Raw genomic sequence first — 17,332 nt, forward strand, 5'->3', positions numbered from 1 at the left:
CACATTTTATTCAGAAAGCACGTTTAGGTAAAAAATGTGCAATTCTTTGGAGGTGCTGCTGCATGTCGTACACACTCTGGTACTGGCCGCTTAGTCCTGTAAACAAAGTCATTTGTAACCTCCTGCTAAAAATATCTCTGAAATCCCTCACTTTGCCCAGATTAAGTCGCTACAGATAAGAGGAAACGGGTAACTTCAAAAGGAAGCATTTTAAACGCTGTGAAGAGACAAGTCTTACTTTGGGCTGTGTCCCAGTAACAGTCGGAGAGAAGCCAGATCTCCCTTGGCAGCTGCATAATGAACAGGTATGGCTCCCGTGTCGGTGGAGGCCCCGGGATCCACCTCGCCGCTCTTCAGCAGCCATTCGGTGATCTCGTGGTGACTGAAGCGACACGCAAGGTGGAGAACCGTAGCTCCAGAGCTGTCCTTGTCCTGCAAATCCAATCAGATGGAGAAACTGAAAAAGACATGCGCTCACAGTCTTCTTTTTTTTTATTATTCAGAACAAAATCTGTTTGTGGAAGCCCGTTACGTCAAGGTGATCGGCGCACATCTGTTAGACTGAAACCAGCTGCCTGTGTAATTAAAAGAAACAAGATATAAAAAACTAACTGATATCCGAGTTGCTTTGCAGAAATGGTTCAGCCTCTGTAGTGGTCCAATTAAAATTCTTCCTGGTCTTGGATGGGTCAGACCCTGCTTTTCTACATTGCTTGGCACAATTTTACTATAATGTGGCAGTAAACAGAGGCTCTTTTGAACCTTTTCACTCCAGCAGAGCTCATTCACATACTCTGACTGTTGTGTTTTAATTGATGTTGCACGTTGAATATCCCACATCCGATTTAAACCCAATACTTAATTCTATATCGCTACCACTTGTGACTCATTTGTGAATTCCTTCCACAGTGTATCCCATTTAACTAAATGGAATTTTGACTGTCTTTATTTCCAACTTGAAATGGATCTGCACGTCCTTCATATCTTCAGTGTTCTCTTTGTAAATACCGCCCTAAATACTGAAGCAACTTTGGGTCTTTGGAAATTAACTCTATGCTTCTGGTTGCCCATCAAAACTAGTGGTTTTCAGAAAGTGTTTGTGCTTTTACAGATCTAATCTGATTATATTTTTTGTCGCGTTTAAATGTTTCTGGTCATTAAATACATGTAAATACCAGTCATCAATAACATGATTCAACACAAAATGCAGTTCCATAATCATGATTTAATTTATTAAGTATAAACAGCAATCCAAACCAACCGGCTCCTAAGTGAAAAGGTTTTAGTCCCATAACAATCAGTCAACCTTGGTAGCAACAACTGCCATCAAGCAATTAATGTTTTACATCACTGAGGAGTTCAGTGATATTTGAGGATTTATAAACATGAATGGCCTGTTTAATGTCACAATCCAACATCACAGAGTTTGACTAGGCCACGCTAAAAAGCATATTTCATTCTGAGCCATTCAGAGGACTGCTGGATTAATGTCCCACTGCATGACAAAAGTACAGACAAAAGGCCTCAGCTTAAAGTCAGAAAGTGACGGCGAGGCAGCCTCCTTCAGGGCATTCTGAGTGACATCAGGATCAGAGCTCCACTGGCTGCAGAATCAAAGCATCCAAAGCATCCAAACCCAGTAAAGGGCAGTGGGAAAATAAATACATCAAAAAGGAAAACTAGAGCCAAAATATAGTAAGAGCTTATAGTGAATGGAGATTGCTAAGGAGTAGGCCATTAATAAAGAATAGTACTAGACAGTGATACATACAAGATGTCAGAAAGTATATCTTTATGAAAAAGATATGAGTAATAATGAAAAAAAAGAGGAAATCGCGATAAACTTACAAGAAAGTGCAATACCCAGTTCAAAATTTACCTGCATATTTCAAAGTTATTTCTAATTTTTCAGACAATTTTTCAATGCGATGTTTCCTACAAGAACTAGCATGCTTAGGAGGAACACGTGATGAACACATGAACGGATTAGTCTTATTGTCTAGATAATATCAGTGTTTTCAGTACACAGCCATCTCATTGCACCCCAAGACTAAATGTTGACTCTTAACTTTTTGCTATTTCTACGTTACTTGGGATCTCTTATTTATTTCAGAACAATGCAAAGCAGTGCAGAATTTGCTTATATTTTTGGAGTCACAATATTTATTAAGACTTCTTGGAAACCCAAGCTGGAGCTCTTTATTGACTGGGATCAATTTGCATGTACTGGAAACACATGCTGTATCTGAGTCAGCATGGGGTTTAATTCATCATGTGAGGGTTTAACCACTGCAGCTCCAAGCACCCTTCCATAGTTCACTAACTGAGCTAACATTCTGTTTTTGTGACCCTTATTATACACTGTCAGTGCTGTATAAGGGGTATTAAGAATGCAAATCAAACTTTGCATATCTCATCACCATGGTAACGTCTGACTGTGTAACAAGGTAAGTTTCAATCAAAAAAAAAGATGGTCATATTTTAATGTGATTCTAGTAGTCAGTGCCACCTGAAAGTATTCAAACCCTAACCTTATTTCACATGTAGTTATAAAACAGACTTATACTACAACTGATCTGAACATAGCTTTCAAACAGAGTTGGTTGAATGAACGATTTGAAAAAGATCACAGCCGTCTAACTTCCAACAACTCACCACGCACATCAGAACAGAGACCAATCAATGAAGTTGAAGTAATTGCCTGCAGATCTACCAAACCAGTCCTACCTGCACCTTGATTTCTTTGGGCAAGAAATCAAGAGGATTGTGCAGCACTAAATGCTTTGAAAAAGCACTGTGGTCGTCTCCATTACTCAGAAATTTTAAAAAGTTTGCAACCACCATTATCCTCTTGAGATCTGGCAGCTAAACAAAGTCAGGGAGGCGAGATGATTGAGGACCAAATGATCACTAATGTGAAGCTCTGTTGATCCCTTATGGCAATCAGAGAACCATAGTTAAACCCCTGCTAATGGGCTCCACCAATCAGTCCTTTATGGCAGAAAGGCCAGATGGAAGTCAAAAAGCTACATTTCATTTTCACCACAATGTACTTCAAAAAATTGCCAGACAATGAACAACCAAGTTTTCTGGTTGTTCAGAAAACTTGAACAACCAAGATAAAACTTGTTTTAAAAGTGAACCCTAAAGGCTCGAATATACTCAGGTGTACTGAGTGTATTCTGAGGCCACTCAGACCTCAGCAGAGTGAAGTACACCAGAGTTTGATGCCAGACTGCTAAAGTACCATGTTTATAGAATACAAGGCTCTGCTCTAACCAGGATAACACTGTCTCGACTATAGGAGCCATCTTTGTTACCACTAGTTGGTGGTATTTCATTTTGTGTGCAGATTATGGTAGATGCAGATATGGTGTTCTTTAAGGTCAAGTATACTTCTGTTCAGGTGTTACTAACGAGGAGAGGCAAACAGTGTTCTTTGTCTAGAGTTTTGGTGGATTGTCTTTGTTCTAAATGGACGTCATAAAAGGAACTAAATTATGATCATCAGTGGAAACAAAGATTGAGACAGAGAACTTTAAGTGCATGTAATAACAAAGCCTACTAAAAAACAACAGCTACCAGTACTGTAAGATATATGACACCAGCTGTGAAGTATGTTGGTGGAAGCGCTGTGCGGCTGGGTGTTTTTCTGCTGCAGGAACTATGGAAGCAGTCTGTACAGAGACAGACAACATCAGCAGACACAGCGAGGATTCTTCAAAAAAGCGTGCTCAGTGATCTCAAACTCAGAGTAAGGTGAGCAATCATTTTCTAACACAACTATGACCCAAATCCAATTGCCAGGACAACAAAGCGGTGGCTAAAGGAGCAGTCTGCGAATGTCCTTGAGTGTCCCAGCCAAAGCCCAGATTTAAATCCAGTCGAACATCTCTAGACAAACCTAAAAATGGATGTTTACCAACACTGCCCGATCAGCCTAACCGAGCTTGAAAGGATCTGCAGAGAATAGAACAGAATACCGAGCTTGTAGAGACAAACCCCAGAAGACTTTAGCTGTAAAAACAAGATGCTCATTTTCTCATTAAACACAAAAATCTGATTTTATTTCATTTCACTGCGTCAACTTATTCTTCTGTAATGTCTTCTTTCTTTCATTTGTGGTAGCTGCTCTTCTGTGTGCTTGACCAAAATTGCAACAGTGCTGGAGAACATTTACTATCATTTGACAATGTTTGGCAAGATGATCACAATAAAGCAATTTAAGCAACAAACTCAAGAAAATGTTAAAAGTCACAGTAGGCTGATATCTAAAACAGTTCAGGGCTGCATAACTAGTTTTCCTGCCCACATAGACTTCTATAGTCACATATTATGACATAACATTATGACCACCTGCCCATTGAAAGGATTCATATATATTATATTAAACCCAGTGTCTTAGGCTGTCTGTGTGACCTTCGAAAGTCAGTGTGGCAAAGTAAACATCTTGTAAGATGATCGTACTCCACCAGTTACTGCATAATTCATCAGTGGTTATTTACTTTTTGCAAGAAGCAAAACAATGAAAGTATTGATGAAGTACCGGTAATCTTTTATATTCAACAAACAGCTGATTGTTCAGAAGCTCTCTCAACAGGAAGCAGATAAATTACATAGTTTAAGAATGTTGGGGCTTGTATGTCATTAGTTTTTGTATCAATAAACAGAAAATCTTGTGTGAGCTACAAACCAACACTAAGCACTCCAACACTTGAAACCAATGTCCTCAATCCATGGTTGTCAAACTATGGTGCAAGGATCACTAGTGGTACTTGAACTGTCTTTAGTGGTAATCACCTTGGCATCAATTATTCTGTAAGATAAATTTGTTGTGATGTATCGACAATAAGCTCCAAAAGCCATAAAGACAGATTGCTAATGCTTGATTGGACATGTCTCAAAATCAGTGCAGTGGAAAAAAATTCTCTGAATTCCCAGTATGAACTGAAGTGGACTCCCAGTATGAACTGCAAAGTGAACCAGGAGCAATTGCTGGTTGATTTTTATGCTGTGGTCTATTTGCTATTGAAACTGGAACTTGGATGTGGGATTAAACCAATTTAAGTGACTTCTAGTTCAAATTAGAAAGTTAGAAAGTCAAAGGGGTTTGTTAACGTATGTGCTTTGTGTCCAGGTTAATTACTAATAGTAATTCAAGCTGATAATAGTGTGTTTATCCATAGCTGAACTTTCAAATCTTGGTTACATGTTTGCTTAAGCAGATTAAACAGTGTGTAAAAGTTTTAATGCCATACACTGTTTTTGCTGCTGCAATCACCAAGTCTTAGATGGAGAGTCAACATATTAGATTATGAGTTCAGTTTTTGTTAGAAACCTCTGACATCCCCTCTTGGAATCTGATGTTTAATCTGGCTATTCAGTTAACTTTTTTCAACTTACAAAAACGTGGAAATGTTATCTTCAGAGTAACATTTTAAACCACATTCTTCAACCAGTCATGCAAAGCCAACAGACAGCTTAGTCATAGAGGCCACGATTGCTGTTTGCTAATTACTAGATTAGCTACTATTTTGACCTTTTATATAAACATAGTGTAGTGTTTTTGTGACCAGAGTAATAATAATCTTCCATAGAGCTAACGCCAGGTCAGAATAAACAGAACTAAGGTGTCTGGTTCAGGTTACTCACCTCCGGCCGACACCCCCCCTGGGTCAGCAGCCACTGTAAGCAGGCCAGGTTGCCCGTGGCTGCCGCATCGTGGGCCGGACTGGCCCCGTTGTTTGCCAGGCAGTTACCCTGCAGCCCTGCCTCCTCCACCAGAAAACGAAGGCAGGTCAGCTTCCCGGCGCGGGCTGCGTGGTGGACCGGCGAAGCCCCCAGAACATCCTTCACGTCGCTGCTGAGAACCTTCGCGGCTAAGAGCGTTTTGAGCGCCTGCACGTCTCCCTGCCTGGCTGCCACCAGCGTCCTGTCGCCCTCCACCACCATGGCTGCAGCCGGCTGCGGGTTAGGCGGCGCCGTTCCTCGGTTGCCTGCTATGACCCCCTCCCCCTCCCCGACTCAGTTCACCGGGCGGACAGGGTTAGCAGCGCTGCATCCATAAAGCCTCTGAACATGTCAGTCACCGGGTTAATTCTGTGGACAAGCTCGGTTATTGCTCCATGGGTCTCTATAAAGCGACGATAAACTGCGGAATCCGTCCCAGAAATAAACATGTCATCTTCTTCACATACTAGATTAAAAACTCACTGCATCCTACGCTGTTTGAACTAACCTCTGCTTTGCTGAATGAGTTATCCGCCTCAGCTCTGACAAGCAGGATTCTCCTGAACACCTGTTGCACAAGATCTTCTGAGTCCTATAAACTATTTATATTATATGTGTTTACTTTTTCTACCTAGTTAATGTCTCCTATCATGTGGCTCGAAGAGTCCTGTTGTTTTTTTGGGGGGGTTATTTCTCCTTCGAGCAGATGGCGACATGGGACGGAGCGCCTGATAAATAATCCAGCAGAGGGAGGACCGGTGAGCCTGTAACAAGTTGCTGCTCGCTGAAAATCGGCTCACAAATTAAAGGAGCAGTACGGAAAAGCTGCTGGAAGTTAAGTAATTCCCGGGCGGTTCAACGGAGGAAATTATTAACCAGTGGGATGTATGTCTACAGCTAAACGCTAATTTAAGACTGTTCAAAGCATCCAGTGTCAAAAGCTCCACCGCTTAAATTTTGCATTAAAATGTTAAACACATGTGGTTTCCACATTAAAGATGTCCATCTGGTGGCTTTCTGTGGAACTAGTTTGAAGAAGGGTATATATACAATACCATACCAACCATACAATACCATACCAACTTTATTTATGAAGCACTTTATACACCAATAAATTGATTAAAAACAAAAGAAAACTGACCAGCAGTAGAAGGGTTAAGAACATGACAGAACCGAGCTGCAGCGTGTGCTCTAGCTTTAGCTTTAGCTCAGGACAGCGTTATCTCAAATAAAACAGGGGATATGGTCTGAAAATAATGAGTCACCAATCACTAAATTAAAAACTGGTAGACCATAACATAAAACCAGATCAAGACTGTGACCATGCTCATGGGTAGCACCAGACACACACTGCACAAAATTAAAAGAATCGATAGCATTAAGAAATGACTGAGCCATAGGTGAAGAAGGACAACAGACATTAATATTAAAATCACCAACAATGAGAACTCGGTCATACCTTGGCATGATATCAGCCATAAAATCAGAAAAGTCATTTATAAAGTTTTTGTTGTACTTTGGTGGCCGATAGACGGCCGCACACAGCACAGTGTGAGAGCTGCAGAGTTCAGATAGGCTAATCTCAAAGCTAATCCCATAGTAGTTGTTTTACTGCTTACAAGAAAACCAACTTTTAAAAACAGTCACTATTCCTCCACTGGACCCGGACATCCTTGGAGCATTTAAAATAGCCGCGGTTCAAGTTCTTTAAAAATGCTGGAGTCACCCAAACCACTTGTCCATGATTCTGGTATTATATTTAAAAAAACAATCAATGAGAGGAAAAGAAATCCCTGATGACAAAAGTTTTATTTGTCAGCAACCTGGCATTTACCAAACCGATCCTGGCAGAAATCGGTGGGTCTACACCATCAGCTGGCGTCCGGTACTCCCGGCAAAGAGGCCGCAGGTTGCTAGGATTCACCCTGCATCTACAGGGCCGAGGAGTGCAGGGTCCCTCGGGGCAGTCACCCCCAAACTAGAGCAGTGGCTAAAACAGGATCCCAGGAACAGCATCAGACATCTCAGTCCAGAAATGTGCAGTTCTAGGCACAGCTAAGATACTGCGGCTCCCAGGCTTCTGGTAGAGGACCCAAGCTCAGAGGATGGAAGAGTCCACCTGCGGGAGGGTGAAAAGGGATTTTTTATAAATATATATATATATATATTCATATATATATATATACATTCATTTTAGCTTTTAAACTGGTTCTATTGATCCTGTGTCCAGACAGAGGAATAATCAGTAGCCCAGCATCATGACCTGTTTGTTCTGAAGATCCTGCAGCTTCCACTTCTCTTCCTAACAAGGCGCCTCCTCACCCTGACTCTCATACTGATAGGAGGAACCACAGAGCTCTTTTAGGTTAAAAGCTCATCTTCTGAAGTTGGGATATTTTTCCTCCAACAGGTTCCAGAAGTATCACCTCAAACCAGATGTTGGACTGGATTTTATTTCACTGTCATTTGTGAATGTTAGCTTCTCATTTTCAACAGTAGAGCTATAAAGGTTGAAAAAGCTTATTTTGGAGAAAGTCTCATCAACATCAATATTTCCACTAAATAAGAGGCAAAAAAATATGTTAGAGGAAAAGCCTCTCAGACTCTGAGCCCGGCAGCACCAAACTATTTTTTTATATTAGACAATTAATTTAATTTAACATAATTATCGTGGTAGAAGCCATTTGTTTGTTAAATACTTAATGAAAAATATATACAGTGTTTGATGTTTGTTGTAAATGACGTACAGTAACAAAGAACGAGATAATTAGTCCAAGTTTGTATTGAACGTTCAGAAATTACAGCGGCTGTGATGTGCCAAGACGAAGGTAAACAAAGGTAAAACAACCTGAACAGGTGATCAACTCTAAACCACTCGCACCGTTTTATTCTCTGTCTCTGTCATTTAAGCACAGCCGTTGCCATGGCAACCTCCTGTGCTCCACAAGCCGACCAGAGATTACCTTAAAAACATAACATAACAAAGGGTTTTTACAGGCACCATCCACCGACTGTAATGTTTAAAATTAAAAGAAAAATATTCCGCAAATACCAGGAAAATATACATAAATAATATCACACTGAACACAAATCCTAATCAATAATCTCTACTGTATCTGCTCCTTTCTTCTTCTTCTGCAGCCCCTGAATTAACAGGAACAACTGATGTTTGTTCGTTCTGTAAGAAAAAAAAACAAGGCTTTGCTTCTTTTACATTGCTGATTTTAGAGCACACACATGATACAGTACTTAATAAATTAAAATGAAAGTTGTTCATTTACATTATATTCATTTAGCCACAAAAGGAAAGTTATTAGTTACACTCTACAATTCAGAGGGGAAAAGGTTTTAGACATGTTAATGAGATCCAATTTTTTCAAAGTTTTGACACACCTTAAAGTCTCTTCAGCTCGTGGAGTCGTTTCAGTGAAGTTAGCGTTCGTGGAGGGAAACTTGCTGTCGCTGTTCTGCTCAGTCAGAAAGTTACTAACGTCAGAAAAATCTGCTGTCATGTCATGAGCTGGAAAAAAAAATCAACAAGCATGTTTGCAAAAATAGAAGTAGTTTCAGTTAAGACTTAAAAAATTGTTTTATGATTTTGGTTATGGTTGTAGAATTTAAACTGAGGTAACACTAAACAATAAATCGTTGGGTAGATAGTGTGGAAAAACAGGAGATATTAAAGACATAGTAACCTAAATGGCTGCAAATGCATCCATTGTTGAAAATGAATCAAACGCATGTAACAGTGTAATGATTCACCTCTGCAACATTTTGAGTCGCCAAGCTTTATGCTTTCCAAACCGTTGCTATTTGGTCAGTTTGATTTCAGAAGAGCCGATGACATTTTTTATTACAGAAACATAAAATTTACTCATCTTTAAGATGACTGGAACAAGACTCACTGCATACACTGATGGCGATGAGTTCGGCCAAAAGTAAAACATTCAGGATTCCCAAAGCCACGCAGAGGCAGAGCCTCTCTTTGGAGCTGCTCGAACCTTAACAAAAACCTGAACCTTAGCAAAATGTAATTAAATACATACTAGATTTATTTCAAACGTTATTCTTACCTGTGTGATTAGATGCAGTTTGTCTAACAGGCTCCATGTTGACGTAAATTTCCTCCATCGCTTCAGACTTTCTGCTGGCTTTTAACATTGACTATAAAATCCACTGCAGTCGTGGAACTAAGTGAAAAACTGTGGGAAAGAGGTGAGATGTGTCCGGTGTTCAACATAAAAAAGTAACATATTTTAGAGATAACAGTCAAATAAAGAAATTCATGAGTGCGGTTTCAGTATTATTTTTCTTAAATATCGTACACAACATAAGATTCTTGAAGGTTTCAATAGTTTCATAAGTTCATATTTGCTGATTCGCTTCTGTATCAATGAACATTTATTTTCTCCTTTGTCTTCCTTGAGCTCAGTTAATCCTACTCATAATAAACACATTACACTTTTCTGTCGGTGAAGAAAATAATTGACTTTTACATTCATGCACAACTTTGCTTTCTGTCGTATGGTATCAAAAATTAAAAATAGTTTTAAATCACTAATATAAGGATGAAAAATATCTGATAAAAGGATGTTGTGATGTTCCTGCTCCTTGTGTCCAGACATGGTTCCTAAAGGGTAATAAATTGTTGGAGCAGATGACTGCAGATGACTGTATGGACCCACCAGTTTTACGGGTCTCATTCTGTCCTGATAACTAGTAATAGTCTTTCTCCCAGTAAATACAGCTATCATCTTTGTATTTTTATTTCTAAATCCTCGTTTAACCCTATTCCTTGTCTTCTTACTGTCTCACTCCAGTAGCAGAAACACTGACGTTAAGCAACAACAATCCCCGAATTGCATTATTATCAAACTTCTATAACCACTGGATCAAATAATTATGAAATTCTGCGTATTTATTCATAGTTTAAAGATATATACTTTTAGGGCTGCCATTTAGTAAAAAGCTGCATGAGCTGTCTACTAGTGTCTAAAACTCAGTCACCGTGTCTTTTCATCTTCTGAGGGAGATCAACAGTTTGAGAAACAGTTTGTTTTGTGAAGCACCGCCTCACTGGGAGGGAATCGAAAGGCTAACATGCCAATCAGGTGCAAGTTGGGCGGGTTAAAGTAAGAGAAACCAGATACTGCATTCATAGCATGAAGAAGACCAGCAAGCAAAGCTTTCACAGAATGAATTCAATTCTATAGAATATCAGAGTACAGGAGATACAGGATAGAAGATTTGACTGAATCAAGACATTGTCCAGTAGTTCAGACTGAGAAGCAAACTGGAACATCGCTAGCCAAGTATGTGGAGCAGGAAAATAGGTTGTAGTTACTTAAATTTATGCAAACCAATTGCCTCAAAAGATTCAATTACTGCGACATGTAAAAGACAAGTGTAGTTACATTGTGTGATTTTGACAAACAATATTCTTAAACTCATCATTTACCACCCAAAATCCTCGTTACTTTCAAATAGTTCACTTTTTATTTTATTCTAGTTGTTGCAGACTCAACTTAAATAGATAAACTTGTAAAGCATCTTTTTTTTCTTTTTAAACCCAAAAGTTCCTGCCGCTTGTTTAAGATGAGTACAAACAACAAGTTGATGAGAATTAAATGATGTTCACTTGAACTCTTTTATTAAGCAGAATGTTTTATTTTACAGTGAGGAAGGCCTGAGTCTAGGTTTAGCAGACGGCTGGAGGCATCTGACCCGCTTCAAACTCAGTACCTGTTTACTCATTGGCAAAAATTTGGTAAGATTAAATTTAGTCGGCTAAAGAAAGTCAGACGGTTCATTACGGGTGAAATCCCTTGAGGTAGTCAAGTTTCTTGTTTGTTCAGATCTTGCTAGTCATTTCCATAGTATGATTACTAATTAACAGTTGATTCTTTTGTGTCTAATTGCAATCTAATCATTCAGTTCACAATTGAAGTTGTATTATCAGGATTCTGCAAATAGAATATTTTCATAGTATATTTCAATCATTCCTTTCATACAGTCGAAGCTCCCTGAAAATATAATTTTGTGAACTATAATTTTGATTCCTTTGAGTATCATCATATTTTACGAAATCTGACTGATGTGATCTTCTTGAACGCATACTGATGCTTCACATTGATCATTTATAAGTTTATCACTAACAAGAGGTGCACTGTCTGTTAGTGAGCATTATTGAACAGATAGCATCATTAGGACCAAGAAAAAAGTTGTAGATAATTTTAAAGGTAACAAAACGATTTACCATGTTGTGACCAACTTTTGGAGCCTGGTTGTGTAGCGAGCATGATTTATTCTGTAGGTAAGTGTACCAACAGCTAACTTGCTTAATGTTATTATAAGCCGGGCCAGGTGTCAGAAGAGATAAGTCTCCGTGAGAGGGGCTACTTGATAACAAAAAAAAAAAGCAAAGATTCACTGATTGAATTGTTGGTCGATAGCCAGTATATATTTGAATTTCAGCATCAAGCATTGAATGAAGAGAAAAAAAACTATATAAAACCTGAATGACCATTTAGTTTGATAAATATTTACACAGAACATCATTCAATAAATTTATAGAAATCCAAATGCTCACATCAAAACATCAAATCTAAATAAAAAATACAAATTGTACTAAATATTTTAATACAGACTGATGGTTCACATTGATCATTCATAAGTTCCTAGTATTGGAACCTTAAGAACTACAGGTGTACTATATTATGTTGGTGAACACACTTAAGCATGTAAGATAACGGATGGAGGGAAAGAAATCATTAGGGCCAAAAAAACAAACTGTGTATAAGTCAGAGACAAAAGCTGTAGATAATTTTAAAGTTAACAAAACAATTTACCATGTTGGAGCAACTCTTGGAATGTGGTTGTGCACTGTAAAAAGCTTTAAACATTGGGGAAAACTGAAAGATAAATATTAGTAGCCTAACATGGGCCTGTTTAGTCCCTGTCACATATTCGAGGAACTTTTACTGAAATGTATCACACTAGCAAGTGTTACAGAAAAAAAATCCGTGATGGAGATATTTGTCTCTTTAAAGACCTGTTCCAGGATCTCTGACACCTCTGACCACTGCGGCTGGTCCAGGCCACAACCGATTCTGATGGGTAGACACAAGACAAACAATTATTTCCAATATAGAAGATTTAAGGATATTTATTATAGTTACTTATCCACAGTTGTTCATACAAACCGGGGTATTGATATCCTATTGACACCATTTTGTAAGCAGTGAGATTTCATGTCTTCCAGACTCTGTCTGAGATCGTTATATGACGGTTTCTGGCTTGCTTTTTCCTTGGTAATCTGATAGAATTACCAAAAATGAAAAAAAAAACAATGAGTCAATTTTGTACCCGTGCGGTATAGTCGGCCACTGCTTATTTATCAGATGGTATATGAAACGTTGACCCTGTAGAAGGACCGCACACTGTCCCACCAGCTTTTCTTTTAAAATAAAAAAATCAGGATATGGTCTAGCTATTGAAAAAATACATTTAAATAAAACCCAATAACTCACTCTGCTCTTTTAATTCTGACGTGCGGCCAAATTTATTTTTGAATAATACAACGATCCCCTTTCCCATTCGCAAATCACGACTAACACAGTGCGCAAACGATTCGTGATTTGAAGCGGTGAACAGATCACCAATAACATAATTTATTCTACACATCTTTGAAACTTTCTGATATTTGGAGAGGACAACATAGGTTGCAGCCCCGCAGTTGGCATTTATTTAGAAAGAAACCAACGACACCCTTTACATCTGCTGCTGTCCATAACACCTAATGTCCTCAAACACCTGTTTTCTCTAGACCACTACCTGTCAAAATTTGTGTGACATAAGGGTGTCCACCAACCTCGCCCCCCCCTCCCCCACAAGACCACCCACCGTGACCACTACCTGTCAAAATTCGAGTGACATAAGGGTGTTCACCAACCTCGCCCCCCTCCCCTCCCCCCACCTCCCCCCCCCCCCAAGACCACCCACCGTGACCACTACCTGTCAAAATTCGAGTGACATAAGGGTGTTCACCAACCTCGCCCCCCTCCCCTCCCCCCACCTCCCCTTCCCCCCTAGACCACCCACCGTGACCACTACCTGTCAAAATTCGAGTGACATAAGGGTGTCCACAAACCTCGCCCCCCCTCCCCAACAAGACCACCCACCGTGACCACTACCTGTCAAACTTCGAGTGACATAAGGGTGTTCACCAACCTCGCCCCCCTCCCCTCCCCCCACCTCCCCTTCCCCCAAGACCACCCACCGTGACCACTACCTGTCAAAATTTGAGTGACATAAGGGTGTTCACCAACCTCGCCCCCCTCCCACTATCACTCAAAATAACCGACAGCAAGGATTCTTAGCAAGAAATTTTTTCTTGTCAGCGCAAGCTCTGCAGGCAATGACCTCTATTAATTCTTTGTCAGTAGGTCTTCGAACGCCGTAGATATTATTTTCTCTCGCCCTTTTCTGTAGCACACTAGTAAGGGCTTCAGAGTCACGTTTCTTCTTCCTAGAGCCAACGCATTTGGACTCAGCGGTCTCTTTGTCATCACCAACTTCCCCAGCCGGGGAAGTTTCTTCTTTGAGATCCGTCAAATCGTTCTCTAGGTCAGATCTTTCTTCCTGGGTCAGGTCTTGTAATGCCTGTTTTGTCAAATCAGAATTTGAGTTTTCAGACTGATCTGTCCGAAAACTCCCAGAATGTGAGGCACAGGAAACTTTCTCAGCCGAGAAAAGATATTTATCGAACTCATCGTACTCAGTGTCATCCTTATAATCAGCTATATCAAAGGTGATCCCTGGAATTATTTTGTTAATAACCTTCCTGATTCCAGTGGTGACTAAATATCCAACCCCAAAAGTCACGGGAAAAAACATTGTGACTGCGAATTGTGCCATACTTAATAATCTTGTCAAACACTACTGAGTCAAAGAGCTGCTTTTAAATAACCTCCTGTTTTGCGATCCAAGCATTTAGAACTTCAGATGTTCTTTCATCTATGACATAAATCTATGTCATAGATGAGGTCATAGGTATGAGTCACTGTAGTTGTGGGGAATGTCTTGCTTCTGATTGTTGCTATGGAAACGGTCAGATCAGTTCTGCATGACTCAAAGTATTAACCCTTTGCAACTGTGTCACTTAATCATTTCAGGCGCCATAACGAACTTCAGAAGGGCATACTTTCAGGAGTCTAGGGATTAAAACAGAGATTTTAATGGTTAAATATTAAGTTTAGAATGACAATGGTATATTAAAACCATTAATTTAAGTAGGATTTTTCATCAATCAGGTTTAAAATTTTGAATTAAACATTTACAAACATTTACTGCTGCTGTTGTTGTAAAATGTGACAAGAAATGTTGCCTGCTTGGAGAAGAGATACAAAGAAATAATTTTGGTTTAATAATTTTTAGGGCTGAAATGATTCCTCGAGTGATTCAAGTACCTCGATTATTAAAATTCCTAGAGGCAAATTGATCTGCCTCGAAGCCTCGTTACATTATGCTTTATTATTTAGTGCACCGTGTTCCGGCTGGGTTACTACTTGCTTTGCACAGCGCTCTCACTTCCGCCTGAGTTGTTGACGAAAGCTAACTGTTAGCAGTATAACGTCCAGCTTTCAAGTTTGGCCTGGGAGGATTTTACTGATTCACATTTCTAAACATTTTTGGAGCTGGGTCAGTTTAGTATGATCCAGATGCAAAAAAGTGGTAAAATCAATCTTTATTGAAGTTTCACAAATCCAATAAAGGTTTCACAAAACCCAAACATGGTTTTAAATATTCTGCTATTACAGCAGGATAATCAAGTCTAAGATTGAAGAGTCTAGGTGTTGTAGTTTTGGAATTAGAGCAGATCTCATGTGACCGAGACCAAAATAGGATGAAAATTGTCCTTTAGTGAAATTTCACAAATCTCAAACAAGGTTATAAATATTTGGCTTGAAGAGCATAATGTTCCAGTCCAAGTTTGTAGTGTCTAAGTGTTGTAGTTTCGGAGCTGGAGCAGTCCTATTGTAACCCAGATGAAAAAAGTGTTAAAAACATATTTTTATTGAAGTTTCACCAATCAGAAAAAGGTTTCACAAATCCTAAACATGGTTTTAAATATTGTGATTGAAGAGAATAATCTAGTCTAGGTGTGAAGTGTCTAAGTATTGTGGATTTTTAATTAGAGCAGATGTAGTGTGTTCCAGATGCAAAAAAGAAAATTGTGTAAATCAAACTTTATTGAGTTTTCACAAATCAGAAAAAGGTTTCACAAATCACAAACCTGGTTTTAAATATTCAGCTTGAAGAGGAGAATAATCCAGTCCAAGTTTCAAGTGTCTAGATGTTGTAGTTTTTAAACTAGAGTCAATTAAAGATGCTGAAGGTAGTGCAAAATTTGGTGGAATTACCATTTAGCTATCGGAAGCTAGAATTGGAAACCAACTTCAGCTTCGTCTCCCAAAGTGGGTTTACTAACAAGCCTTAATAATGCATGTGAAAGTATACTGTCTGTCTCTGCTGGTTTCAAGTATATTTTGCCCCCAAAGTCATCTTCTCTTAATTCAGTGGATGTGTCTCTTCACATTGGAAATCATCTAAGTTGCAGTGAAAGTGAAGCCTGGTGCACAGTAGGTGGGTATACTATAGAAATACCATGACTGGTGTAAGCAGAGGGACCAGTAGACATGACTAATGCTATTTTCTTACTCCTACACATATGGAGACATTTTTTTTGTCTTCAAGCAAATAGGATTGAATAGATGCCAGGAGATTCCAACTCGACAATATGATTTCCCTCTTTTGCTGTTATTTCCATGAATTAACATATTTATTTGGCAACAATAAAAATAAAAAAAAAAATCAAATTTCTCCATGTGATTTTTAAAATCAGGCAAAAAAAATATATAATTTTTTTAGCACATCAGCAGCTCCAAACATGTTTTACATATCCTCTACAAAGAATGATTTGGTTAATTTCTAAGATTGTTCCATTTCTGTTTGCCAGCTGGTGAATGTAGACGGTTCATAATTTTAATCTGTCCTTGAAATCAAGTTTGATTTTTAGTTAGATTGAAATGCTCCTGTGTTCGGATACGTTGAGGGCAGCAGGGGCCGTCTTCTTTCTGACAGAGAGTCGATAACGGTATAATTCTGACATCTTATGTGTCCTGACTCCTTGGTAGCATAAGTTGAGGGTGAAAGAAGGATTCAAATGCAGAATGTTGCAGGCGGCCATCGGGGGAACCTGATGGGAAAGAAGAATTTTGGTATAAATTTTAATATATATTTAATCAATCTGGAGAATAGGGCTGCTAGTATTGATTTTTTTTTAGTAATTGATTACCCTGACGATTAATCAATTAATTGGATGCAAAAATGGCATATTTTGCTGTTTTTTATTTCACCACTTGAGCCTTGTTTATGCAAAGTTAATACATTAACAGATGCAAATGAACAGATAAAAATCATTTTTTAAATAAGAAAACAAACATTAGAACTAATCTATTTTAACATTGTCAAACAAACGAATATAGAAACAAAAATCTGTTGGTGCTGCAGTGGATGTGAAAAGTATATGAAAGCTGAAAGT

At 38.9% G+C, this 17,332-nt stretch overlaps 1 protein-coding gene and 2 long non-coding RNA genes across 7 annotated transcripts in view; all 3 read right to left on the bottom strand.

Annotated features, from left to right (window-relative positions):
- Positions 1-6,519, bottom strand: part of espn (espin) — a 53,172-nt gene extending 46,653 nt beyond the window's left edge. For 2 of the 4 annotated variants that reach the window (XM_017305951.2, XM_017305950.2), the window contains exons 1-2: positions 5,653-6,519; positions 239-432 (exon numbers count right to left, since the gene is read on the bottom strand). In XM_017305951.2, the coding sequence (XP_017161440.2) occupies positions 239-432; positions 5,653-5,952 (494 nt within the window). In that variant the 5' untranslated portion in view covers positions 5,953-6,519. The remainder of the gene's footprint in view (positions 1-238; positions 433-5,652) is intronic. The other 2 variants (XM_081608876.1, XM_017305953.2) reach the window with 1 other exon arrangement.
- Positions 6,520-8,106: 1,587 nt separating this feature from the next.
- LOC145552356 (uncharacterized) lies at positions 8,107-11,244 on the bottom strand. 2 transcript variants are annotated; one of them, XR_014088390.1, is made up of 4 exons: positions 9,804-11,244; positions 9,636-9,731; positions 9,124-9,250; positions 8,107-8,908 (listed from the first exon to the last, which is right to left on the bottom strand). It is a non-coding gene; the product is annotated as an uncharacterized LOC145552356 (long non-coding RNA). The 2 variants fall into 2 exon arrangements; XR_014088391.1 differs by lacking the exon at positions 9,636-9,731.
- A 1,429-nt stretch (positions 11,245-12,673) lies between these two features.
- Positions 12,674-13,647, bottom strand: LOC145552357 (uncharacterized). Its single transcript, XR_014088392.1, has 2 exons — positions 12,933-13,647; positions 12,674-12,839 (listed from the first exon to the last, which is right to left on the bottom strand). It is a non-coding gene; the product is annotated as an uncharacterized LOC145552357 (long non-coding RNA).
- Between the last annotated feature and the right edge of the window lie 3,685 nt (positions 13,648-17,332).

This window comes from Poecilia reticulata, chromosome 7 (genome assembly GCF_904066995.2).
Source record: "Poecilia reticulata chromosome 7, P_reticulata-male-v2, whole genome shotgun sequence".
NCBI classification, from domain to species: domain Eukaryota; kingdom Metazoa; phylum Chordata; class Actinopteri; order Cyprinodontiformes; family Poeciliidae; genus Poecilia; species Poecilia reticulata.